This window comes from Falco punctatus (genome assembly GCF_963210335.1).
Source record: "Falco punctatus genome assembly, chromosome: 4".
NCBI lineage: Eukaryota > Metazoa > Chordata > Aves > Falconiformes > Falconidae > Falco > Falco punctatus.
In genome coordinates, this window is record NC_137583.1 from 25947907 (window position 1) to 25975098 (window position 27192).

At 56.1% G+C, this 27192-nt stretch overlaps 2 protein-coding genes across 2 annotated transcripts in view; both read right to left on the reverse strand.

Moving 5' to 3' along the window:
• The window catches only part of RBBP6 (RB binding protein 6, ubiquitin ligase), an 87892-nt gene that overhangs the window by 50703 nt on the left and 9997 nt on the right, over window positions 1-27192 (reverse strand). The gene's annotated exons all lie outside the window — the stretch shown is intronic.
• CACNG3 (calcium voltage-gated channel auxiliary subunit gamma 3) overlaps window positions 878-27192 on the reverse strand; it is a 51194-nt gene continuing 24879 nt past the window's right edge. The window contains exons 2-4 of the mRNA XM_080384436.1: window positions 23994-24077; window positions 21809-21949; window positions 878-20532 (exon numbers count right to left, since the gene is read on the reverse strand). Of these exons, the coding sequence (XP_080240562.1) occupies window positions 20021-20532; window positions 21809-21949; window positions 23994-24077 (737 nt within the window). The 3' untranslated portion in view covers window positions 878-20020. The remainder of the gene's footprint in view (window positions 20533-21808; window positions 21950-23993; window positions 24078-27192) is intronic.

The following is a 27192-nucleotide window of genomic DNA, read 5'->3' on the forward strand; positions in this document are numbered from 1 at the left end:
TCGCATATTAGCAATTTCTACCATGGTAATATTAATTGCTAACAAGACGATAAGACATATCAGGCAGTCATGATGGAGCATGTGTTTGCTTGCTTGGGAGAGGTGTGTGGAAGCAGAGTGTCTGGAGTGAGATGCAGAAATCATTGCAGACACGGATATCCAACAGCTGGAAAACACGTCTTGGCTTGGGAGCACTGGGGTTCGGCATAAGCCTTCAGCCTTCCCAGGGCTGCAGTTCAAAGCAGGCTGAAATTTCCAGTTCTCAGGCTTGACTTTATCAAGAAACAGGAACATTTGCAAGGTCACACTGTATGCAACTACTGGTCGGTTATGTGGATATGCAGGGGCCCTCCTCCCCTTCCCAGGGTGTCTGAGGGCATCTTGTGGTACCTATGGAACGTTCAGTCAAAGAAGCCAATGACCAGTTGGTTCTCAAGATGTAGCTTCCCAGTCCCTGTCCAGAGCTGCTCTCTCAAGCCCCCACAGAGGTGTTCTGCCAGGCTGGTATCACAATTACAACACCACTGGTGGCTGTGGGGATGGGCACGCTGGTGGCTGTGGGGATGGACGCTAGTGGCTGTGAGGATGGACATGCTGGTGGCTGTGGGGATGGACACGCTGGTGGCTGTGGGGATGGATGCTAGTGGCTGTGAGGATGGACATGCTGGTGGCTGTGGGGATGGGCACGCTGGTAGCTGTGGGGATGGATGCTAGTGGCTGTGAGGATGGACATGCTGGTGGCTGTGGGGATGGACACGCTGGTGGCTGTGGGGATGGACATGCTGGTGGCTGTGGGGATGGACGCTAGTGGCTGTGAGGATGGACATGCTGGTGGCTGTGGGGATGGACACGCTGGTTGCTGTGGGGACGGACACTAGTGGCTGAGGGGATGGACATGCTGGTGGCTGTGGGGATGGACACTAGTGGCTGTTGGGGTGGACAAGGACATCTGCTTCAGCCGAGTGGTGGGGCTGATGTTCTGGTTTAGCAGGACCTGCTCCGAGGTTGCCACAGACACTCTGACAGGTGCCCGACTGCTAGAAAGTCCTCACCATGTCACAGTCAACATATTAAACAACCTTACAACACGCAGGGAAAACCAAAGAGATCAAAGCTGAGGCAGCTGGAACAACCTCTTCTGGAGAGTTAATCAAGGACAGAATAAGCCCCAGCAGCTGTGAAATTAACCCAAACAGAAGTCTTGAAAGGGCGTGTGGGAACGGAGATCTGTTGGCTGTGCAAGGAAACCCTTCCCAAGGAGGCAGGCTTGGTGGCCACTGCTAGCCCCTGGTGCCCTGGCAGTGGCCGGCCCGGGGCTGGGCTTGGGGCACTGCGGGGAGGCACGCTGGCCAACTGGCCAGCCGGCAGCACGGGCATGTCCCAACTGCCGAGTGGCAGCTGTGAGCAAATCCCCAGCATGTTCCTGTGCCAGGAGGGAGGAGCGGCTCTGGAGGCAGATGGAGAGGGCTGCTGTGCAGGGAGCTGCCAGCACACGTGTGGAGCTGGGGTGAAACTGGAGGGCAGAAGAAGGGCACGGGCTCCTGGAGCATCCCCTCCAGGATTTGCAACTCCACGTCACTCAGCGTGAACCCCTTCTGCCTCGGGCTGTGGGCAGCTGCCCAGAGGGGCTGCCTAGAGCAGGCTCTGTTCACCTGGAACAATAATGATTTAATATCGGTTTCCTTTCAATGAGGTAATTTTGTCCCAAGGGTTATTTATCTGTCTCTTGAAGAAAAAAAAAAAAAAAAGCCCCGTGTGAGTCAGACAGTCTGCACTACAAACCAGTGATAAATTACATTTGGACATATGCTAAATGACATTTACCAAGAAATTTATGCAGATTTCTCCTGTAATCCTTCTCCTCCATCAAAAGTAGTAATACTTTCTCTAATGCAAATGAACTGCTAGAGCCTCACCACATCAAACAGGAGCTGTGCTGAATTGCTAAGAATTCTAAATGATAATCTTCATTGTGCTTATGAATAATCATTTCCAATAGATGATTATTTAACAATGCCTTGGAAGAGCCTGACGGCTCATGCCTGAGCCTCCTTTGAGGTCCAGCTGTTCTGGCTGCCCAGGTCCATCAGCTCTGACGAACCTTGCAATCAGATTTCAGGCTCATTTCCCTTCTTGCTTCATGCATTACTTGTGTAGCACAAGATTTAAGGGGCTCCACTAACGAGCCCAGGGAGGGAGCAGAGCAGCATGCTCCACACCGCTGCAGCAGATGTGCAGTGGCGCTGGGTCCCGGGCCGACCTCTCCTCCCCACCCAGCTGTGGCTGCAGCCCCCGCCACCAAACCCTGCCCTGGCGAACCCGGCCCAGCTCGCGGGGCTCCGTCAGGCTGCATCATGGGATCACGCAGTAATTAAGACTGGGAGGGTCCAACACCCGGCTCAGACCATAACTATGGCACGCATCCATGTCCATGACTAAAACTGCTTCTGAAGACCCTACAAAAACACAGCAGGTGCTGCTTCAGCTTCTAATTCAATTGTTTGCTCCTCAGTTGCTTTGCAAGAAAAAGGTCCCGCTCGCCAGTCCCTTCTCGGAGTTGCTTTTCTGGAGAGGGCAGGAGGAAGCAGGTGGAAAGGCTGAGGCACAGACAAGGTCTGGAGGCTCGGTGACATCTTAGGCACCCAGGGCTGAGAACAATTACCCGTAAAGCTAAAGGGTGCCTGCAGGTTGGACAGACCAGAGATCACAGTGAAGACCATGGGGTGCAGGTGGGTGGCACGCTGGAAGTGCAAAGCCCTTTGCCACTTCTTATCAGTGGGGTTTATATTTTTTAATCATTTTTAGAGATGATTACATTTTGAGCAGCAATGATCTAAGCTAATGAGCAGCCTGTCACTTCGTGGCTTGGCAGGAAAAGTCGTATTGCCAGAGTTGTGGGTTTTTTTCCTTCAATCCAAAACACAGACATTATGGAAATAAATGATTTCTTTTCACAGTTGTTTAATATAATTTTCTCTATGCTGGGTTTTATGAGATACTGCAGCTCATTAAAATAACGATCAGACCTAGGAATAGGACACAGGCGATGAACAGCAGCTGCAGCAAGTCCCGTGTATGGCACGTAGGTTTTACAGAAAGCCTTTGGCTGCCTTGGTGCCCAGTGCCTCTGTTCCCAGAGCCTTCCTGCTGCTGGGAAGCAGGATGCTGGGCTGGGCACTAAGGCATCCCCCTCCCTGCAGGCAGCAGCTCGGGGGCCGGGGGCTCAGCCCCCGACCCGGAGCGAGATTTGTGCGGGACCAGCCGCCTATCCCACTGGCAGGGCTCATCAGCCCTGGGGATGACACCAGTCAGCGGGCGGCTTGGCTCTTGGAGAGTGAATCATGGAATCAGAATAAACTGCTGGTCTGTCATTCTGGTGGTGGAAGGAACCAGGGCTCCCACATTTCTTCGGTCTCCTTCTTTTCTTCTTTCCCTGAGGAACTGTTCTTTGTGGGAGAGTTTGGGGAGCTATGGCAGCAACGTGCCCATTCCCTGGGACAAAGCTCTAACAGAACAACCAGAATAAAACTATATAAAATGTCCAGGCTGCAGCACAACAGCTAAGGACACCTATCTCAGGCAATAAACATTAATTGTGGGCCATACAGACACAGTTTGTTGTTATTCCATGAAAGTTTTGGAGCCAGTATCTGCTGCAACATGGCTCCAGGAGCACTGCTGGCAGGTGCTGCCCGCGGAGGGGCCGGGGTGCTGAGCCTGCACCCATGGCTGAGCTGGGCTGGATTCACCTGCTCGAGAAGCTCCTCCTGGGCCTCCCTGTGCAATCCCACCGCTCCCCTGGTGCTGGGCCAGTTCTCTGCAGCCTCTTGATCTCTGCCAGTTTTGTCTCAGCGTGTGAAGGCAAACTGCTCTAGCTGCAGAGGCTGTAACCACAATCAATACGGGCTTCCAGTGCGGCGGCTCATTGTGGCTTTGTACCTGAGCTTCTCAGCCAAAATCCCCCGGCGACATGTCCTGGGAAGCTGCCGTGGCGTCCTGTGGGTGCTGGTGGTCCCGGATCATGCTGTGGCCCCAGCCAGGAGTCCCGGGGCGGCAAGCGGGTGCGGGACAACGTTCAGCACTATCGCCCATCAGGGTGGGTGCCACCTCTGTCAAGCCAGTTTTCTCACTAGAGCCAGCACGACAGTAAGTCTTCCCCAATTTGCCTTTTTCATTGAAGAAACAGCCTAAATACACCCGTTCTAGGAAACCAATCTCATGCTTTAGGATCAGGTAAGGTGAGGACGTGATGGGATTTGCAAAAGGCACACTCCCCCTCCCACTGCAGGCAAAGCAAGACTCCCACCCGCTCTGCACGGCTCCCTGTCTGCTCACTGCCCCGATGTGCAGCCGCTTTGGTATCCCTATATTGCTGCATGTTGTAACTGTCCTGGCACCCAGGGCGTCTCAGTTAACCCAGGGCAAGGGACAGCTCCAGCGTCCCAGAAACTCCCTGTCTGCCCAGATCAGGGGTGGGGAACTGGGAGAAAAGCAGCGTTTCTCGCTCAGTGCAGCGCGGCTGCTGCAGAGGATGCTGAAGGGACCGGCTGGGTCACGGGCAGCGGTGCTCACTGCTCTCCAAGGGAAAAGCACAGTGGCTGCAGCCTTGCCGTAGGGTACTCCCTCCCTCTGCCCTCCTGAGCCTAAGAAAAAACTGCCCAAAAAGCGCCTTTTTGAGCCCAGCATCACAGGCTGCAGATTTGACTGGCTGCTCAAAGTGTGTTCTCATTTGTAGGAGAATCGGGATTTCTGCCTTCCTCGCTGTCTGAAAAGATCATGTGTTATAAAGCGCATTTCATTCCTCCTTTTAGGATGTTCAACCAGCACCAAGGGTGATCCTGTATTCCCCTGGCAGCCTGCCCTGAGGTCTGCAGCTTCATTTGGGGCTCGGAGATGCCTGAAGACCTCACAACAGCAAGACAAATAGTTCCTGCATGGTTTCCATGAGCTGAGAGGTTAAAAGGCACTTGAACCCTGAGGTGAGAGCCTCTGGGATGCACTCTGAGAGTGATTTATAGCTTCTCCACCTGCCCAGAGTCAGCTTGCTTCCCTTCTTCTGCTTCTATTTATTCTTCTTGTTATCACTGTGAAATAAATATGAAGAGGATTTAAAATTCTGACTCTTGCCCCAGATCTTCCTGCGGCAGGGCAAGCTACAAAGCATGGGTGGGCTTAGGGGCCTGTGTTTCTACGTCTTCTCAAATCAGGAGATATTTTCATATTACCTGCTCTGCAAGGTAAGTTCCTACCTGTTGTAACCGGAGGAAAAATAAGCTTGGAAATGTGCAAAAACACTCCAGGAGAGCTGGGGGGCTGGTGAAAGGGACAGGCCAGCAGGTATTTGCATTTTCTCAAAGCAGCTTGCAAGCTTGGAGCCTCGGCTTCCATTCCCACTCCCACGGGGCAGGGCACGCTGCTGCGTGTGTGGGGGTGAATCCCCCAGGGCCGGGGCCAAGGCAGTGGTGGGGCAGAGGGGAGCGGGCGGTGGTGTCCGTCCCAGCCCTGCGGGCAGTGGGATGCATGGGCAGGGGGCTGCCAGCCCCCGCTGCTGCATTGCCATTCCCCTGCCAGCCATGAGCAAGGTGTCCCGGTAAAGCTGAGCTCCTCCAGAGCCAAGCCCCTCAGCTGCAGCATGCTGGGCTCTGGTGTTAAATTTACATCTTTCAGCCTTCTCCTGCTGCTCTGGGGGCATGGGGTCAGTGGGCAGGGCTGCGGTCACCCCCCTGCACCCTGAGTACCCACAGGGCACCAAGGAAAGCCAAGAGCAAAGCTCAACAGCAGCAAAAGCAGAATTAAAAAAAAAGCAACAACAAAGAAAGAAAAAAAAACCACCAACCTGCGAAAAAAGCAAGATGAATTGCCGGCATGGGGGAGCAATGCTGCAGTGAATTTGCAGAGGAACAGAGCTTGTACAAATCAAAGCAGCCCTTGAAGCACTTTGAACTGGCCAAGTTCACATCCCTGGAGTTCAGCCAAGCCCTGCTCCCACAGGAGCTAGGACGAGCGCTGTACCTACCCACACCCACGCTCAAGATCTCCCACTGCAGATTTACTGCTGCTCATGCAAGAAACCATCCCCAGCATTCCCAGAACTCCCAGAGCATCCGTGGGGTGGGTACCCCCTAGCCCCAAGCCCACTGCTCAGGGCCAAGCTGCTGGGACATGCGGGCCACTCCTGGGGGCAGCACCAGGGGTCTCTCACCTCTGGAGGGGTGGTTGGAGACATCTCCAGACCCACAGAGGTGGAAGTGAACATCCAAGGGACAATAGGGCTCAACCGGGGCACATCCTGACATCACACCAGTGACAGGTTATTTCTTCCTCATGGAGCATCCATAGAAGCCCAGGCTGCCTCGGCCAGGAGCTATCCTGGCCACACAGGTTGTGCCTGGGAGCAGCTTGACCCTGGGAGGAGATGCATCGACTGATGCTGTCCTGCATCCTCTGGGCAAGGGCTTTCATGGTACAAAGTTTGTGGGGCTGCTCCAGATGTGCTGGGACTTGGTTCCCCACCATCCCACCACCCCCCTCGGGTCCCTGGCACCACCCGGAGAGCCAAAGCCAGCATCTATCCAGTGACAACTTAACCAGTCAACTACTGTCTTCAAAAAGGAACATTTAAAAGATGCAGGCTATGAAATCTTGGCCTTTGTATAAACATTTTAATTACAAGTTTCTAGGACTTCTTTCCTAAGATAAGCACATTTTAATTGCAAATTGCTTCTGCTGTCTTTAACCACCCCCTAACACTGCAAGCAGCTGTTGTTTTTAATGTTTAATGAAATTGTCTTTGGGCTGGGTTGGGCTGTGGCAGCAGCCCCACTCTGCCGGCACGGGGATGGGCTCCTTGTCACCCAGCGGGAAGCTGGGTCACACCAGAGTGCCCCGGGTGAGCCGTGGTGACAGTGTGGGGCACAGGACAAAGAGCTGGGGAGTGACCCTGGCACAAGACACCTCGCTCTTAGCGTGCAGTGGCTGTGACATGTGCCCCTGCCTAAAGGGACAGGGCCACCTTGCAGCCAGCCGTACCCCACACGTCAGGCTCGGGGACGCCTCTGCTCACAGAACCCACCAGCAGCATTTCTGCCCTCGCCTGGCCGAGCAGGAGCTCAGACGCCCTGTGCTCTGCCAGCGCTCAGAAGGGCTTTCCAAGCTGCTGCGTGTGTGGATGCGGGGATGGAGCACTGCCAGATCCCCGGGACACTGGCGGGGCTGGCTCCAGCCTCAACACCCACCCGGCTGCTGGGGCGCCCCGGGCAGCTGATGGCCTCAGCCATGGCCACCCACAGCGGCAGGGCTGGGCTCAGCCGCCTCCCCGGTCACTTCCCACCGAGCGGCATCACGGTGGCAAGCGGCCGCGGGTGGAGGCACCGCGTCCCCTGTGCCACTGCTGGCCCCAGAGCCACCAGGTGACGAGGAAATGCAATTAGCTTTCACGTGCCACCACTTGTAGGTCAGGTCTCTGCAGCGCGGGCTCAGCCTGCCAGATCCGGGCCTTAATCCTCGTGTCTGGCAGCCATCAGATTAGCACAGAAAATTGCTCCGGCAGCGACGAGGGCTGTGCTGCTTGGGAGGGGGAGCCACAAAGGCTGGGGGCTGTCAGGCACTGAATTTCATTTTTAAGCACTAAATCTCCCAGGGTTGAGCAGTGTGTGCAGGAGAGATGCCCTCAGCACGGGCAGGGTGCTCCTCCCTACCTGGGCCAGCACCAGAGCCATGGGTACTTGTCCCCATCACCGTCCCCTCCTGTCCTCTCCTGGCCAGAACGACAGCTGCTCATCCCTCCACTGAGCTGCTCCAGCCACGCCCTTGGGCTGCACCCCCCTGGTACCCAGACCCTCTGACCCCAAGCCCTGGACACCTGAAGGGTGGGGGGGCGGCAGACACATGGGGCCACCACCACCATCTTCCCCCTGCAGCTCAGCCCACCCGCCCCGGGCAACTTCCCTGCTGCCTTCCACAGCCGCTTCACCTCAGCCATGGGCTTTGCACCCACCGGGGTGACACCAAACCTTGCCCCAGACCCCTGGGGCTGCAGGGTGCTGTGGCAGGGACAGGAGCCTTCCAGCTGGAGTGGGGACGTTGAGGCTGTTCCTGTGATGAGGACAGGGACAACTCTGTGGTCAGAGCAACAGGTGGCAAAGGACAGGAGGAACATGTTGCCTTTGTAGTGCTACCCAGGCAGTGACAACCCTGACAGCAATATAAAGTAATTAGCTGGATGCATATTGCTGACAAGGGGCAGGAAATAGAGGCTAATTAAGACTGGGAAGCAAAAGGAAATCACCTACCTGCTTTGAGCTCCAGGCTGCACAAGAAAAAAAAAGCCCCCTATTAAAAAAGAAAGAAGTAAAAAAAACCCCGAGCCTGCAGTTTTAAATATTTGCTATTTACTTGGAGGTTAGAGAACACTCGTTAGCCTTTTCAATTATTTTTTGCCAGTTTGCTGCTAGGTTAACTGGCTCAAAATTCTCTGTGAAGATATATGATGCATTTAAAGAGTCTCTGAAAAGCTCGTCTCCACTCCCCGGGGCGCTGGGGAGAGCACGCTCCGCATTCATCCCAGCTGGTGATAGTGCTGCTCATTGTGCTGGCAGTTTCTCCCTGATTTTATAGGTTCAAATCACAACCCTTTACCTGCTGCCAATTTCTTGCTTTTCTGTTTGCTGTGAGCCCGGGTGAGTTCAGCGGGTGCTCTCTGCTCAGCCGTGTCCCTGGTACCGACAGTGCTCGCAGCAGAGTGGGGGGCAAGAGGGCTTACCTGGGCTGGGGGACACCCAAGGAGGTACAGCAAGCTCGATTCCACCTCAGGTGGAAGCAGGTCCTGTGTTTGCTTGATCTCACCTCCCCAGCTGCAGGCAATGCCCTGATGATCCCTCTCGCCCCGATGCCGCTGTGCTACCGGCTCCTTGGAGAGCCCCTCGTGGTGTGGGGGCGGTGCAGGCATGGGTGCGGGGCACCCGCGTGGTGACCTTAGGCTCCTGCCGTGCTTTGGCTGCTTGGACATCCCATCCACAGGCTGCTGGGAAACATGCCTGTCCCATGGACTCTGGCCATGCTGGCAGCTGTCGGCATGGCGTGGGGCAAGCACAGCCCTGCTCCCTGCATCCCTGTGTCACCCAGGCAATGGACCACCCTGCAGCCCTCCAGAGCAGCACCCTCGGGCCACCCTGACTCCTTTTCCCAGCTGCTGCCTTGTCCCAGGAATAGCCTGTGAAGATGGAAACTGCCCATCAGCGACCGGTGTGCATCTGCCTGGCTGTCCCAGGGGGACAGCCCCCCCGGGGCCCAGACCTGCTGGGACAAGCATTTAGGGAGACAGTCGCTAATGAAACCCACATCTGCCCGGCTACTGCCCTTCTCCTCAGCTGGAGTCACACGTTTTCCCCACACTGTCCCAGTGCTGCCTGCCCATCGCTGGGACTCTCCCAGGCTGTGGGATCGCTGCTCAGCTCCCATTCAGCTGCAGAATTTATATGCGAGTGTCGGGATCTCCTGCCAAGTTTCATTACTACATATGCTCTTTTTTAAGTCTGGTAATAAACCACAGTGGTCATAGTTTACATTGGTATGCAGGGGACATCCCCGGCACACAGAACTGGGCTCTTGGGGAGGCTCTTCTCAGCTGTTTTATCTGTTCCTCGGTGCTGTTAACAAGTTACTGCAGCTGGAGCCGGTGGGATTGCTCATCCCTGCAGGCTACCGACGCGTGCAGAGGGACGTGCAGTGTTTATACACGCAGCAGTGCAGCACTGGCTCCCCAGGCAGCCACCAAAGCACCGTGCTCCCTTCGCGAATGGGCATGGGTTCTCACCATCCCCCCACCCCCACCGGCCTTGGTGAGGAGTAGATGAGGCTTTAGAATATCATTGGAGTATTTACTATTGGTTTTAGTTGGTGAAAATGGATGAGCCTAAATACAGAGCTCCAGTAGCATGTATTGCAAACCTACCAACTATGCAGCGATTGCTAGTAGTCACTGGGACAGAGCCAGTGATTAAAGGATAATAAACATTTTCACATTTATAAACTATGCCCTTGATATGAAAGAGGAATATTTTTAGGTTGGAAGTTGGTGCTATGTGCTCTGGTGCAGGAAGGGCTCTGCTTCTCCAAAGGGAGCATCCTGCAGCATTACCCCTTTGCCAGCGCACAGTAGGGGCTGGGAGCGGGCACCCTGCCCTGGCAGCTGCTCGATGAGGGGCTGGTGGCTTCTGCTGTGGGACCGGGCACTCGGGCTGCTGTCGCTGGACACCTGGGCATCACTGGAGTCAGGCACCCCAAGCCCCAAGGCTTTGCCCTCCTACCTGCCAAGCATTAGAGCCTTGGAAGCACTGAACGAACACAAGGTGCCAGCTTCCATGGTCTGGGGAGCCACGCTCCCGCAGCGGGTCCCACGGGGATGTGGGGTTACTTGTCTGTGAGATGTCTGTGCAGCTTCTCCAGCGATGCCCTGGCTGAAGATGGCAGCTGGGCAGAGCTCAGGGCGTGCATCTGCAAGGGGCCACCTCAGCACCGTGCCATGGGGGGGGCACAGGGTGACCTTCCCGATGCCAGCCCCAGACACCCCGCTGCAAGAGGATGCCGATTGCCCTCGGGTGCATCTGCTGCATTGCTCACAGTACACCGAGCATGTGCTGCACCTTCCCGAGACACGGCGTGCAGCCTGTTCATGCACCGGCCAGGGAGATTTTGCCTGCCCAAGCCCCCAGCAGGACACAAGGTTCAGCCCCAGCATGGTGCTCTCTGCCCGGGGTGCCTGGCCAGCCCCGGCCGTGCTCCGGCTGCACAGGTCCTTACGGCTTGTCTTGCTTTAAACCCAACCTGCACAGCCACGCTGCGCCGGGATCTCGTGTAGGAAAGCAACTGAGCGCTCCCAACTGCTCTGCCTTTTCTTCCTTTGCTTTTTTATCCTCCCCTCCCCTTTCTCTCTTCAAATCTTCCTTTGAAACCAAAACTTCCTGTAGTTTGAAATGGACAATCAGGCCGCTCCGGCAGCTGCAGCCCGAGAGCTTCAGCTCTTGGCAGGAGGATCAGAACTACAAAACTATTTCTTTGAGGCAAATTATGCATTCATCTAGCTCATTTGAAACAAAATATGATTTGCAATTTAACTTTCCATAATGAGCTCCTGCTATTATACCGTTTCCATAATGGCTGGTTTCATTGGAACAGATTGTTGGTGCACATGGTTTACAAAACATTTTCAATGCAAGCCCCATTTTTTCTTATTTTAAATAGCAACAGCTGCTCAGCATGATAATTATTGTATTTCATCAAAATAAACTTACCAAGTTGCTTCTTAATGCTACTCATTGCAGTTTTCCAATGGACCTACAGGTTATGAAAGAAACTGAAACTTTAGTTCTGCAAAGAGAGCGCAGCACCACAGACATGAACCTGGTGTCTGAAAGGGCCGGGGCAGGCAGGGGCTCAGTGCCCCCTGGGGAACGGTAGGGTCCTGCTCCACTGCCCTCCCCGACAAACCTTTGGGGGTCCCCTTGTCCTGTTCCCCCAGGCCAGCAGCGCCTGCCCCTGCAGCAGCGCCTGTGGTCTCCAGACACAAGATCTGCTGCCCTTGCCAGGGTTTCCTAGCACCAGTGACATTGCCACGCTGGCCTTGCCTCCCCCCGCCGTGCTTGGCACCACGTCCCAGCCTACCGCTGACTGTGCCTGATGTGTCTCACTGAGCAGCAGCCACTGCCACCCCTCCCCGCAGCAGCCAACTGTGCAGCACAGGCACCTGCCATTGCATGGGACGGCACCTTGTCATCTCCCGCTGTGGCTGTGGCACAGGGCTGCTTGTCCCCTTGACAAGAAACAACTCATCCCAGTCCCTGTGTGCCTGCTGAGGCTGCTGAGGGCCATGTCTGCCGCTGCCAGGTTGCGTGGGTGCCCGTGGCGAGCTGGTCCTGCCCGTGCTTCTCCCGGCCCCCCGTGTCCCCGCTCCTGGCCCCTGCCTCCTGCTGTCACTGCCCCGGTGGCAGAACTCAAGGTCCCTTTTGTCTTCTGCTTCCAAACAGCTTCTCGGTTCCCAGGAGAGCTGCACACACCCCTTCCCAAGTTGCCATCACAGATCTGGAAACCCATTACTTAGCTCCTGGTTGCTGGAGCCAACGGCGTGATGGTGAAGCCCACTGCCCAGGAGGGTGCCATGCTGCGGGGGCAGCCCCCAGCCCTGCCCGCCTGCCGGGACCCGCTTTGCTGGAGGGAACAGGCAGAAAGCAGTGGCACCATCTGCTGCACACTGAACACGGCGTGCTGCCCAGGCGGAAAGGCCAAGCCAGGACAGAGCCACACGTGCGTGTCCCAGACACCAGCAAGCACTGCCGAGGGCACAGCCCTCACCAGACAGCTCTGGCCACCATGGCCAGGAGAGGCACATACCCAGGGACACGGTGCGCACAGCGTGCACTGCTGCGGCGCTCTGGCAGATCCAACCTGGATAATCCCCTGGCTCTTCCCGGAGACGTTACACCCCCAGGGTGGTTTTGCACCGCAGCAGACAGGGATGGATATGTTTGCCACCCTAGCAGGGCAGTCTCCGGGTGAGGGGACACACTGGGTGGCGGCGGCCGTTGCGGCGGAGTCCAGCTCTCCCACTGACGGCACTGCCCACATCCCTGATGGTGCAGGAGGCAGTCAGTGCTGTGGCAGCGGTGTGAATGCTAATGAGCCTGGAAGGAATGAGAGTAACTAAGGAAACCAAAGAGGATGGGAAGAAAGTTGCTCAATAAGAGCTAAACCCCACTGCAGTGGGTACAAAGAGAGCAGAACGGTGCAGCCAGTTGGCCTGAGGGAGGAGGCTCATGCGAGCGAGGACACAGTCTTCCACTCACTTCAGTTAATGGTAAATTTGATCCTCTCTTCATTTAGACACAAACCCTGCAAATCAGATCATCTGTACTATATATTAAAGCAAATTCCTGTCCTTCCTTGCACCTGCGGCTCAGTCGGTGGCTGCCCCAGGCCGATACCCCTGGATGTGCCAAGCTTGCTGCCGGGAGGCTGCTGAACTGACAGAGACCATCCAAAAAATTGTAATGACAAACCTCAGAAAGACAGAAAGGGAGGACAGTTTGTGCAATCTCAGCACTATTTGTTATCAGCCTTGTCCTGCACTGGGCAGGGTGATAGCAAGCCTGGAATAATTTATATCCTTGGCAGGTTCCTTTTGACCAGTGATAGAAAACAGCTTATCAAGAAAAAGGGAAGACTCTGCTTGACTCAAAAAAAAAAAAAAAATCTCAGCTCGCATCGGTGCAAGGTAGCACCTAGAAACGCTCCAGTAAATCTGCTCCCTCTGGTGCTGTCTGGGGACCTGTCACCAGAGGCATCAACACCGGTAACTCTGTCACTGCTTCGCAGCATCACCCGCGCTGGGCTCCTTGGCCGGGCGAGGTGGGGTTTGGCAGGTCCTCGTCCATGTGTTCATGGACAGACCGTTTGTTCCCCCTGGGTGCGCACACCCACACTCAGGGGACCCCAGGGGGTCCCTGCAGCAGCGCTGGCACCCATGGGCTGCCCAGCAGTGTGCAATAGCCACAGGGCTGCTGCTTTATGTTGGGCTGTTTCCTGAAAGATTTGCCCCCCCGGAAGCCCCCAAGACCATGAGCAACCAGTGCAGAGCGTGGCGAGAGCCCTGCCGCGAGCCCTTGGCCCCATGCTAGGCTTGCAGGTCTACAGCAAACATCAGGTGCCCTCCGCAAGCAGAGGCTGCCAGCTCCCAGGCAATCAGAACCAGCGATCGTTAATGCTTAATTGCACTTACCTGCACCGCTGTTTCCTACAGCGTTCCTGGGGTACCCATCAGGAAGCACCATAGGGGGTTCCCCTGGCTCAGGGGCAGCTCCAACGATGCAGGCACACAGCCCCCATTGCCCACCCTCCCAAAACACCTCCAGCTCCTAATGCCCTTCTCTAACACCACCTCAGGTGGGTCAAGGAGGCTTTTCTCCTCTAGTGACTGGAGGGAGGTTAAGGAGAGAGGAACAAGAGTCTATTAGTAAAGAGACTTTACTGTGCAAGCAGGTGAAAGTCTTATTTGTTGAAAATATTCAGCGGAACTTTAAAGAACTGGGTTTAGTGGCCGCAGTCAGCCAGAGATTTACGGGTGTGCAGGCACTCACGGTGGATGATAATGATGCCGGAGAAACTATTCCAGTCCCCAAATGAAAGGCTGCCCTTTAAAGCATCTCAGCATTTGGATTTAGATGACATATAGTAATGGCACCACAGAAGCTATTACTGTCCATCAAGTAAATAATAAACACGCAATATAAATTGCTTGGACTTACCTAGGCTTTCATAAGCTATTGCAAACAGTAAAAAAAAAACCCCAACAAATCAAAGCAAGAAGGGGCAAAGGACAATATTGAGAAATGAACAGCCAAAGCAGCAGCTGCTCTGCAGGAACACGGGCTGAGAGATCTTCCCTTGCAGCAAACCGTGGCAAAGCCTGTACGTTTATCCTGATGTACATTTGGACCTGGGAAAAAAGGATGAAGCAAAAAGCTATCTGCTGCAGACACGACCCAGCTGGCATCTCCCTTCCACGGCTCCGTGTGAGTGCCAGCTTCTGCAGGCTGGCAGCAGGTTTGCCACCGGGTTCCTGTTACAGCACCAATACAGCAAGGAAGAACCTCCCTTGAGAGGTGAACAGGAATGAAAACCCACAATGACCAGCAAGTGATGACTTGGAAAACCATCTCCAGTTCCCCTCACAATAGCTAGGTCCCTCTGCACCCAGCACGCTTTGAGGCTGCACCCAGTACCCAGCTGTGCATGCATCCCGTTTTAGCCACAGTGAGCTGTAACCCACAACGACACGCTGTTACTTCCAACATTGAAACAACAGGTGCTGACCTCAGCGGACGCCTTTGCTGTAGTACCACAACTGGACTGACCAGCTTTGTTCTTCCTGTCCAGCGGAATTGTTCCAAGGGCAATGACTGAATTACCCAAAATCTTTTGCTCCGACCAGATGAGCCTACAAGCTGATGCTTATTTTGCACGATTTACAGTGATCTGCATAAAGGCATTGTAGGATAAATATAGATCACTGCAGCACCCTTAAATCAGGCTGCTCAGAAGCAAGTGTAGGATGGGGTTTGTTTGTGTGATGTGGGTCCGCTGGGAGGTGGAGACGGGGGACTGGGTGCACCTGCACGTGATACCCAGCCCCTCCATCACCACGCCAGGCTGTCCTGCCTGCGATGGGGGTGGATACAGGCATTGGCACACGGATCCATGCCCCAGCTTGCCCTCGCTGGTGGGTCAGTGTGGGATGGCGTGGCTGGTGTCGGGAATGGTGCTGGGTAAGGTGCTGGCAGCCATATGATGTTGATGGGCTATCATACTGTTTATCAAGGTCTAGTGGAAAGAAAACAAGGTAATGGGGCATTTGCTGATTCAATTCGTTGAATTTGAACAAATCTTCTTAATCTTCCTCTCTGAAGGATTGGAAAGGTCAGGAAATAGGCAGAATGTGCACTTTCAGGTATTGAAATTAAACTTGTTAAGAAATCCATATTGATTTGCACTTTTCTGAAAAATATTGAAGCCTCCAGATTTAGCCTGGGTATTGATTTTCTCTTCCAGGGGAAAGACATCGGCACGAAGGAAAGATATTACACGTGGCAGTAAACACTTTCAATCACCAGCTGCCCACTCTCCCTTCATAAACAAATGGCCCCACTTTGCCCAGGGAGGCTGCAGACCGATCCAGCACTGCGACACGAGCGTGCTCAGCTAGTTCTGCAGCTGCAGCCACCCGAGGGGCACGGAGCTGCCAGCCCCCCGCTGACGGTGCCCCCATCACCACTCCCTCCCCTCTCCCCAAGCCGGCGCTGACACTGCCTGGCTCAGGCGCATGCTGTTGTGGAATAACGTGACAATGAGCACGGGGTCCTGTTCGTGCATCGCCTGGTCACTTGGTTCCCTCCGTGCGTGGGACTTGGGTCCTCTGTAGCTTCCTGAGGATAGGACGTGGAGAGGGAGGTGCTGAGCTCTTCTCCCTGGGATCCAGGGACAGGACACCTGGGAATGGTTCAGAGCTGTGCTGGGGAGGTTTAGACTGGACATGAAGAAGCATTTTTTTACCAAGAGGGTGGTCAGACCTTGGAAGAGGCTTCCTAGAGAGAAAGTCGATGCCCCAAGCCTGTCCGAGTCTAAGAGGCATTTGGACAACACCCTCAATGCCAATGCCTTAGCTTTTGGGCAGCCCTGAAACGGTCGAGCAGTTGGACTACGTGGTCGTTGTAGGTCCCTTCCAACTGAACTACTTTGTTCTAACAGTTCTGTTCAGGAGCTCCTCAGGTGACGGCTGTACAGCTAGCCCAACACCAAAAAAAACCACCCATGCAGCAGCACGAGGGGTCTTATCCCCACTCACCTGCCCAGCTCCAGAGGTGCTTTACGCCACCAGCAGGACTGAGAGGAGTCATGGAGGTTGGAACCAAGAGCCAAAGGCACTAGCAGGAGCAGTGGCTGGAGTTATGCTGACTCAGAAACAAACAGTGTCAGGTCATGAATTTAGCCTCAAGTCAGAGCAAAGAGTTTGCTGTGTGACACCAGCACCCGGCACGAAGCAGAGGAAGGTGCCAGCCAGCACATGTCCTGGGGCACCTCCTGCTCCTCTGCAATTACTCAAAGGGATAACTTGGTTAACATCAGAAAATTAATTCTCTCTTTGAATCGAAGCAAAATCCTTTCACATCCCACCCCATCCCCTGTCTCACTGGCTCTCATGAAAAACAGTGGCATGACAAACTGCCCTGACTGGCTTTAAGGACACCTGAAGGCTCCGAGTGCCCTGCGTGTGCCCAGGCTGCGGCACCGCAGGATCCTGGCGCAGGCAAATGGTTGCTCCAATTCTCTGCTGCAGTGGTAATAACCATACAGTGATGGCCGTACCGGTAGTGATAACAACACTTCCAGTTACATGATCAATGCCTGCCATGCTGCGGGACCTGGTCAGGCACCTTCCTGGGCACTACGAGTCCCCAGCACCAGAAGCCAGCCCTGTGCCGGGACAGCCGCCCCTCCTGCCAAGAGGGGCTCCAACCACGCCGGGCACCATGTTGCTCCGGGGCAAAGCCACCACCCGGAAAGGGGCCTCCTGCACTGCTTTGCTGCTGCTGTAGTGGGGTTTGGTTTTAATTAAGAGATGTACCCGGTTCATGCACTTTGTTTTGCCTGATAGAGGCAAAAAGGGTTCCTTACCTGCAACAGCCAGGGACTCAGCCAGAGCCTGCTTTCTGGAGACTGAATTCTAAAAAAACCCCAAGCCATCTTTCCTTTAAGCCACAAAGCGGGTGTGTGTGTGCAAATACTAGAGGCTGGTGATGCCCCTGCTGCCGGGCAGGGCTGTCACACCACCACAGCGGCCACAGTCCGGGCAGGGGCTGCCCAGCACAGTCAGAGCAGCCGCAGCAAGGCTACTGCCTGCGGCACCATAACTGCTCCCAGGGTCAGCACTGCTGCGGCCAGCGCTGCCACCACAGGGGGACGGTAAACGAAGGTCTCGGTGTGGCTTTCATGATCAGAGTCTCTAATGAACTGCTTAAAAGTGCTGCCCCGCTCGCATCGATCCCGGCAGCCAGCCCAACGGTTTCCCCACCGAGCATCCGCCCCTCCATCCCCCTGTCTGAGCATCTGTCCCTCCGTCCCCCTGTCCGGCTGGCACCATCAGCCCCAGGCCAGGCTCCCACTGCTCCCCTCCCGCGGGGCTGGGGGCACACAAATCTCCCGGCAAGACTGCCAGAGCAGTCATCCATAGGGATTTAATTCCAGATCTTTGCCAAGGACAGGCAGAGCTCTGGTGTGCATTAATACGTTAAGTAAGCAAACCCTGTGTCTGCTCAAGGCTGATTTTTGCAGGGCGAGCCCCGGGAGGGAGCTGGGCAGGAGCCCTGGCGAGACCGACTGCCATGTGCCAGGTAAGTTAAAATGCAGCTTATTCCATATTTTACACTGCCGGTCCTTTCACTACTTTGTTTTAAAATATTTCCCTAAGATCAGAGTGTTACACTTCCTCGACTGTTTCTAATACAGCAACGATGGCAATTAAGAGGTCTAATTAGCATCTGAATCGCTCTCACACAACCCCCTTTTACAATAGCAGCAAATAAACGGTAATGGAGATGAAGAACCTGCGCAAGGTCTGCAGGCAGGACCTGCCGAGGGGCCGATGGCCCTCGCTGGCTGTCCAAGGGGCTCCGGGGGAGATTTCCCTCCCACAGCGACCTGCCCGGTATTCCCGGGAAGGATCAGGACATGCCTTGCGACCAGCCACGCTCTGGTTTTGGACGGGAGACCCCGGCAGGTCACTCAAAGAAACCCACATCAGGCGCCAGATGTTGCTCTGCAGAGAGTGGGAGTAAACAAGGGCTCCGGCCCCGAATTACCTGCAGCTCCTAATGACCCCCAGGCACTCCATGGAATCCATCCCTTTTGTCAGAAGTTAAGATTTCAGTGACGTGACACCTCAAATTGTAAGACTGACGGCTTCAAACCCACCTCCGTCCAGCCCAGCTCTGCTCCAGCGAGAGAAGGCAGCTCGGCACTTGGGGGGGGATGGGCACGTGCTGACACCCCGCAGGCAAACACCCGGGGCAGGCGCTCCCCTGGGGGTCTTTGCTCCCAACCTGGCATTCCCCTGGGAGAGGGGTCTCGCTGCCGCTGTCCCCTGCGAGGGGTTGTCACCCCACTGCAGCATCTTTTGGGGGAAACAGTTTTTGGAGCTGCTCTCCTTGCGGCGCCCACCACTTCGGCGCCCAGCTCCAGGGGGTGGCACACGCTCCCCCAGCTCACAGCAGCCTCTGCACCCGCATCTCAGCGGCCACCCTGCTATGCAAACCAGGGCAGCACCACATGGAGCAGGGGAGCAGGATGGGGGCTGTGGGGCTCCCTCAGACCCCCTGCAGTCAAGGGGCACCGACCCGGGGCACCCCAAGCAGCCCTGGGATGCCCATGGGATGCAGCGCGCAGTTTTCCAGCTGCCCGCAGCAGGGTCAGCGCAACCGGTTCAGCCAAGTAACTTGCTTGCCAAACTGGACAATTTTATTGTTATTTTTCTTACCGATCTCCCAGCCGTTATAGAATCATACACCATCCGCACGCAGCCTGCGGCCGGCGGCCCAGACATCAACCCAGCTCCTCCTTCAGTACCACCAGGTCAAGCGTTGCCTCCTTGGTTGTGCCCAGACAGTTATTTGTGACTGCGTGTGTATTAATTTTAGGGAATTAATTCATTATCTTGCAACATTAGAGGTTAATTAAATGCTGGCTAATTGCTACCAGTCATTGGAGGAATTCTGCTCCTGAGTCCTTTCATGGCCTGAATGCACCAAAGGAAGAAAAAATGAAAGAAAGAAGGAAAGAAAGAAGCCCTTTCAAGACCACAGAAAATTGCAAAAGGATGTTTCTTCCAACCCGACATGACAAAATTGAATTCCAAGCTATTTAATGCATGCACGAAACGCCATAGAGAAACCCAGCCCGAGCACTCCATCCACCACGACAGAGAAAGGGGTTTCGTAACACGAGCACTCGCTACGGCACCGACCCAGTGCTTCAAACTCCAGACTTCCAGGCAATTTCGCTTAAATGTAACTACCAGATTAAGGATTCTCACAGACAGGGCTATCGCCAGCATTTCCATGGGACATACAGCTAAGGTAACACTGCGATTATGATCAACATTAATGATGGAGACCTCGGGAAGCCACTGTCCCGGGTGGTGTTGGAAGCCCCGCTCAGTCCGCAGGGGCGCCACGGCCAGGGTCTCGGTGCAGCCCCCGGCCCCTCCCCACCGGGGAGGGAGGGAGGGACGTGAAGGTCCCGGTCCCACCGTGGGCACAGTGGCCTGGCCTGGCCAGTGGCATTTCAGGAGTGAAAAACCAGCCCTGTGGGTAGGGGCACGGGGAGCCATCTGTGTTTGTCCTTAAAAACGGGATTTCACGGGTTACACCGTCACGAGGATGATGCCATGCAGCCTGACAGAACGCCCCTGCCTGCCTCAGACTGGCGTGGTTCGTCTGTTGGCCGGGTTGTTGTGCAAAGACTCCTTGAACTCTTTGGGGATGGAGTTATGGACCTGTAAAAAACCGTGGTCCCGCTCCGAGTTGAGCAGTGTCCCCATGGTGACCTTGGAGGGATCCCTGGAGAGGGTGAACATGGAGATGTCGGTGGAGGGGATGGCGCTGAACCCCTTGCTGACGGGTGACATGTCCCGGGACCGGGGCTCGGTGGAGCGGGAGCTCGACCGCCGGCGGAAGCGGTACCTGTAGGGGGGTAAGCGGGTGAAGGCCGACTTCTTCAGCAGCTCCGAGTGGGACTTGGCACGGATCTGGCGGTGCTTCTCGATGTACATGTGCACGGCGATCACCCCCACCATCTCGGCAATGATGAAGGACAGGGCTCCGAAGTAGAAGGACCAGCCGTAGGAGTAACTCTTCTTGGAATCGCTCTGCCCTGGGTCCCCCGCGTTGGCCGAGATGTAGACTATAATCCCGATGATGTTGCTGAGACCTTCAGGGGAGGATGAGAGGGAGAGACGCTTGCTTGAGTGGTAGGAGAGAGACAGGGGGACAGCAGCACCCCAATCCCCTCCCAGCAGGAGGGAAGGAGCTCAGCCCTTCTACCCACCATGACCTGCGTCGTGCATGGTCCCCATGCAGGGGACCATGGCTACATCCTCATCTCTATGGGGCACCAACCCCTCTGCCAGCACACCGGGGCCAAACCCCCTCACTGACCTTTGCTGCCATCCCCAGGATACATATATATCCACATACACCTGGCATCCCTGTATATTCAAGTAGACTGGAGGGGCAGGAGGAACAACCACTATTTTGTTTAGAAAAGGGACATTTTAAAAGCTGGTTTTGCTTGGCAGAGCTGTTCGCCGAGCAACGGACCGGTGCCGGGCACTGGTGCTGTGGCCAGAGCAGAGCCAACCCGTGGGGCATCGAGGGGTTCGCTCCAGTGCAGACCCCGTCCCGCCATGGCCCTGGGAGCACAGGGAAGCCGGAATGGCTCCATCTCTCTTGGTTTCTGATGGAGCCTGGAGGCTTTATTTGGGATCTGGGCAGTTTTTGCACTGCCAGCAGTGTCGTGGGGCTGTGCTGCAAGGCTGGGGAGCGGCTGATGTATTCCTGGATTTACTTAATGAATCGATTATGTTCTTTCTGTTGTTTTCTCATCTGCATCAGCAGCTCCTGCCAGCCGAAGGAGGGAGAGTAATTTGTCTCTTTGTGGGGAGAAGAAAAACACAAAATAGAGCGGTTTCTTGAGACAAAGACATTGTCATACGATAATCAGTGGAAGCGCTGGGGAACAGTGCACAGAGAAATGAGTAATCCAGAAGGAACAGCCTTTCAGGAGAGAACAATTTCCCTTGCAGAACTGTGGCAGCCCCTCTGCCAGCACCGCAGCTGCCCTCACCTGGTCCTGTGACCCACTGCTTGGCAGTGGGGGAGGGCAGAGCCCCCAGAACCTGCCCCAGGGACGGCTGCACTCCGTGGGCCCCTCCTGGGCCGCAGCACCCACAGAGAGGGTGCTTGGGGCAGAGCAGGATGGATGCCTGAAGTGCTGTGTAGCACAGTGACCGCTTGCCAGAAACGTCTGCTGGTTTTTCCCTGTGATGAGGATTTTTCCACTGGGTTAGGACAGCTCAGAAACCCCAGAATCCCTGTGCTGACAGCTGGGGAGGACCCACAACCCGTCTCCAGCAACCCTGTGTCCTCCCAGCCTCCAGCACTCCGGGAGAGCTGCCCCGCTCCCAGCCCCGCTGGGCAGCACCTACCTGCAGAGACGAAGAAGATGCCGGCGCTGAGGATGACGTTGTGTTTGCTCTTGTAGAACTCGCTGGCTGCCACGCACAGGCCCCCGAAGAACAGCAGACCCACGCTGAGGATGGGGAAGATGCTGGATGCTCTCACCGCACCTGCAGGACAGGGAGAAAGGCACGGTCAGTCCCCAGCACCGCTCCGGCAGCGGGGCTGCCAGCACCTCCTCGCCCCAATGCCAATGCTCGGAAAGGATTGTTGCAATGCCATGCTTGGTTGCTGCCACGAGGGATGGGGGAGACCCAGCACCGGTCCCCACTATGGATCCCCTGCTTGTCCCTGAGCTTGCTCTGGAGCCCAGCATCAGCCCTGCAAACCCTGTGGTTCAGGTCTTCCCGTCAAAAAAACAGCTTAAACCTCAAATTTATTTTTTTTCTTCTAGGTTATTTCAAGGAATTATTTCTTCCAGTCTTGTCACACAGTCAGCACTAGCAATTTACCTTCCCATTACCAAACACACCACCCACAGGTTTTGGCTACAGATGTGACTCTGGAGCCTGGGATTACAGAACCCCCCAGATCTCACCGGGCTGGCGAGGAACAACACTGCCAATCACGAGGATCAGGATCCTGTCCCTTGGGCTCCCAGACTACTGTGGCTGCTTTGCAAGACAAGAATTCACAAGCAAACACACCTCAAGCTCAATAAAAAGTTGTTTCCTGCTGTAGGGGAGGCACATTATCAAAATGCACACAATGCCCACGAGCCAGAGCCCACCATGTGCGACGCCATGGCCCCAGCGCTGGGCTCCATCCCCAGCGGGATTAGCTTGGGCAGTGCCCGTCTCTGCATGCTCAGGTGTCACCAGCCGAGCACTACACCCAGAAGGGTCTTTCTACATGGCCTTTCAGAAGTTCAGCTTCCAAAATGACAGTGAAGTGTAATTAATGCAGCAAATCACTACCTGCTGCACCCAAAATACACTGTGCCTTGGTTTGGGCTCTCATCCTCTCTCTTAGGGCCTTTATAAAAAGCACAGAAATACAGAGAAGCCCCATTAAAATGCCATTCTGGGGACTTTAAAAAAGTCTTTTCATTTTAAATGTGGGAGGGGGTGGGAGAAGAACTTTAAATGCTAATCTACTAAAATTGCAAACCAATTCCATTAAACACGTTCCCCTCTTAGACGGGTGAGCAGAGCTGACGGCTCCCTGCAGAGTTAGGAAACGGGAGTTCAGAGCAAGAAGGAGCAGCAGCTGCGTCAGGCAGGGGCTGCTGCCCGGTGCTGGGGTTGGGGCTGAGCACGGGGCGATGGGTGCTGGGGGTCACTTTGCCCCCGGGGACTCCCCCCAGCCCCAGCAGCTCAGAGATTGCCCAGAGATGCCAACACCTCCGAGGCTGCCATGTGCCCCTGCCGCCTCATGTTCTTACTTGCTCAGAAATTTAGCTGTTCAAATGAACCCTTTGCCGTGCACGCCTTGCAGTCTGTCACACATGCGTGTGTTTGCTGACGTGTGGGGCAGCGCACATCCATGTTGCTTTGCATGGCAGGGTGCACGTCATTTGTGTCCAGCCTCTGACGAGCTGCACCTCGGTGCCGCAGCGCTCGCTCATGGATGGGGGTAAAAACCTCACGGGTTCTGCCCCGAGGCCCTGCTGGCCCCCACCACAGGAGACCATGCTCTTCCCAGGAGAGCCGCCAGCCCTATTTTCACTCTGTCTCCCTGCACTTGGCTGCTGCTGGCAGAGCGCGCAACAGATGCTCATTGTGCTCTCCTGGTGAGTGACAGCAAATCCAGCCTGGCTGCGGAGACTTGGGGAACAGGGAGACCAGCAGAAGCACAGCATCCCTGTGCTGCTGCACCACGGACCTGCGGGGTCCCACTCCCCGGCGGCTCTTGCACCCTGACAAACTCAGGCTGTGCAGCAGCTGCTGGGACCAGCTGCGGGGACAGCAAGTGCCAGACAAATGTGCCATTAACACTGCTACTGCGGCGTGACGTGGCCACGCTCGGGTAACCTGGAGGGTCAGTGCTGCTGAGCGGGGAGCTGGGGGCTGTGACCCAACAGCCTCCTGCCAGCAGGTGTGGGGGACTTGCTGGGTGCAGCTCTGGGAGATGGGGAGGTGGGTGCCAGCGCAGGGCAAGGGGGTCCCCAGGATGCGGGCACAGCTCCACCGCACCATGGGAAAGGAGACTCACGGAGGAGATACTCGGCCGTGTCTTGCTCGTAATCTGCATCCTCAGGGAAGTGGTCGATTTTCTTGCACACTCCTCGGAACGTTCCTGGGGAGACACAAGCCAGGAAACCTTGAGACCTCTGCAGAAGGAAGAAACCTCCACGCTGGCAGGAGCGCTGCTGGGTGTGCTGCACGGGGCCGGCGCGGCAGCCACCCAGGAGCCACGTGGGCAGCGCTCGGCTTGGGGCTGCCAGCAACCCAAATGCTGCCCTTGCTCCCCGGGGACAGTTTAGTCCCTGGCTGCTCCTGCACCCTCCAAGCACTGCTGGCGGCCTCTGGTGAGGCTGCACATTTCTCTCTCTACCTAAGCCCTGTCATTAACACCACTGCTGAGCTGGGGGGAGATGCCCAAGCTGCCCTGCTCCCCCCAGAACCCCACGGCAGCCATGGGCAGAGCCTCTCCACGGCGCAGCTCCCACCCCACTCTGCATCCACACGGTGCTGCCAGGACCTGCCGGCAGCTCAGCACTGCTCAGCACCACATCGCCTCTGCACGGCTGTGGCTGAGCCTCCCCCTTGGGTGCACCCGTGGGCACAGCAAGGCTCGCCTGGCCCCTGCTCTCTCCAGCGAAGGGGAGGAGAAGCAGGGCAGGGGCTCAGGAGCGCCCAGCACCCACCCACCCAGGCAAACCCTGGTCATCAGTTTTGACAGAGAATCAATGCAGCTGTAAATAAACCTCCCGGCCTTCAGGTCCCAGCAACACCTTATTCGGATGCACCAGGGAAAACGCTCCGCGACTGCAGCCCAGGGCTTCTGCTGGGACGTCAGGTCATCCACATCCACACCATGTTCCTGCTGCGGGGGATGACAGTGGTACTGGGCTCAGTGGTGGCTTCAGCAGAGCCCCCACCCCGGGTCTGCACAGCACTGAGACACCAGTCCAGTACCCCCAGTTCAGCTCCCCTGCCCCAGCCCCTCAGCTGTGCAGAAGAGCACTGATTCACTGCTGACCTACAAACGCAGGGCACAGGCTGCCGCGCAGAGAAGGATCCTCAGCACATCTCCTGAAGTAACATCTGGCCCACAGCTTAACTTCCGAGATGCGATTTTTTTGGAGGCACAGATGAGTTCATTTAAATGACTATAAAAAGTTCCGAGCTTGCTTACCCTTTCCTGCCACCTCACAGCCCTGCTCCGTGCCTGGGGCAGAGGCCAGAGTCCTCCCCATGAGCCGCCCGCGCCCCGCTCTGCTCTCAGGCGTCCCCCGCAGCGTGCACACATAGGTGGGCACCCAGGCACGACTGTGGAGAAGCACCCAGTGCCGCGGGTGGGCATCACAGCCGAGCTCGGCAAGGGCAGGTGGGCCACCTGCCCCACTGCACAGTCCTGCCGGGAGCCCCCAGCCACTCCGTGCCTGCCGCCTTCCCCCACCGGCACGGGGGTCTCCACGGCATGATAGGGAGTGGGGAGCAGCCCCACCGCGGCGGGTACTGGCAATGCCACCTGGAAGGCCTGGGGAAAGAGGCAGATGCTCTGGCATCTGCTGGCCTCCCACTTAGCATTTGGGGAAAAAAAGGCTCTTTTTCTGTGGCTTCCCCCCAACACCACTCCTGCCTCTGAAGCAAAACAAACGCATTTCACCTTTAATCGCCTGCCTGTTTGCTTTGGCTTTCTCCTCACTGCACTCTCTCCTGTGCCAAAGCTGTGCAGTTGTGCCACGAGAGGAAAAAGCCAAGGACGAGTCAGGCTCAGGCAGGTGATGTACTGAGGACTGTTACGTGCTGCAGGGCGTGGACGTGGGGCAGAACAGGGCAGCGCAGCCATGTCCACAGTGGGGGAGAGCCTTATGGCTCAGACATGTTTATGGGACAGCCTGGGGGAAGGACAGGCTGTGAACAGGCTCTCGCCTCTCCTGCTCATCCATCCACCCGCCCCAGCAGCCTGGTCCGCATGCTACTGATGGAGAGGCAGAAAGAAATTAAAGGCATTAAAAAATAATAAAAAAAATCCTGGCTATGCCCAGTTGCGCTTATAGATTTGTTGTGATGGATGCAGCCCATCACCTCCTGCGGACGCTGCGAGCCTGCTCCTCATGGCAGCCCGCCAAGTCACCGAGCGCTGCACTCGATATCTGCTGGATGGCTCAGAGCTCGGCTCGTGCCACGGTGCTGGATGGGAACACGGCTCCTCGGGGCCTGGGGCAGCAGCAGCTGCTTCTGCCTGCAGGATTCAGAGCTGTCTTGTCCAAAGCAAGCAGCAAACACGAATGCAAGAGTATGCACGATGCTTCCTCTGCGGTGCCAACTAATGCTGTCCTTGATGTTATAAATGGGGAAACTGAGGCACAGAGCGTGTCTTCTCTGGAGCAGCAAGCGAGGTGGGAGGAATTCCTGCAGCGTCTCCCTAGAGCCAGGGCAGCCCCCTCACAACACCAGTGCTGGAGCTCGCAGTCAGGTCACACTGGCTCTGTCCTCTCTCCAAGAGGATCAGAAAGGATGTGTCACCAGGAGACAGGGCTCCAGGCAAGAGAAGGCAACGCGCACGGTGTCCCCCTTGGCATCCCGCACAGTGGCACACTATCAGGCTGCACTCTGGCTATGCACTCGGGGGAGCTGAGCATTGTGACAGGCATCAATTAAAGCCTGGAGATGAAGCTCAGGAGGTGGCAAGCTGTCATCCAAGAGGGAGACACGGCATCCAAGAGAGAACTGCCTGCTCCCGTTGCTTTGGGAACTGCAGGTGATGGAGAGGCTGAAAATGGGTGCCACACATGGGGCTGGGAAGGCACTGGGCATGGTGAGGACAGCAGCTGTACAGCACAGCCCCCATCCTCCTCCTCCTCCTCTCACCTTTTGGGTTTCTACCTGCCTTCTCTGACCTTCTCCCTGAGCCTGTCAGGGCCCTGCCTCAAGCATCCCAGAGCCGTCCCCTACATTTGTCCCTCTGCTCTCCAGCCAGCAGGCACATGCTACCAGGTAGGACTGCGCTAAGTTGCAGCACCCCAAAACACCCTGCACCCTGACGGACCCAGAAGGATGTGCAAAGCTGGCGTGTGCCTGGTCCCCCTGGACAACTCTCCAGTCTCACCCAGTGCTGCCACTCCCGGGCCACCACTGAGGTCTCTGTTCCCAGCCGGTCGCTGCCCACCTCAGTCCCTCGCTCTGCCTCCGAGCGCCCACCTGCACCAGTGGGACAGCCCTGCCCTCTCCGGCTTTTAATG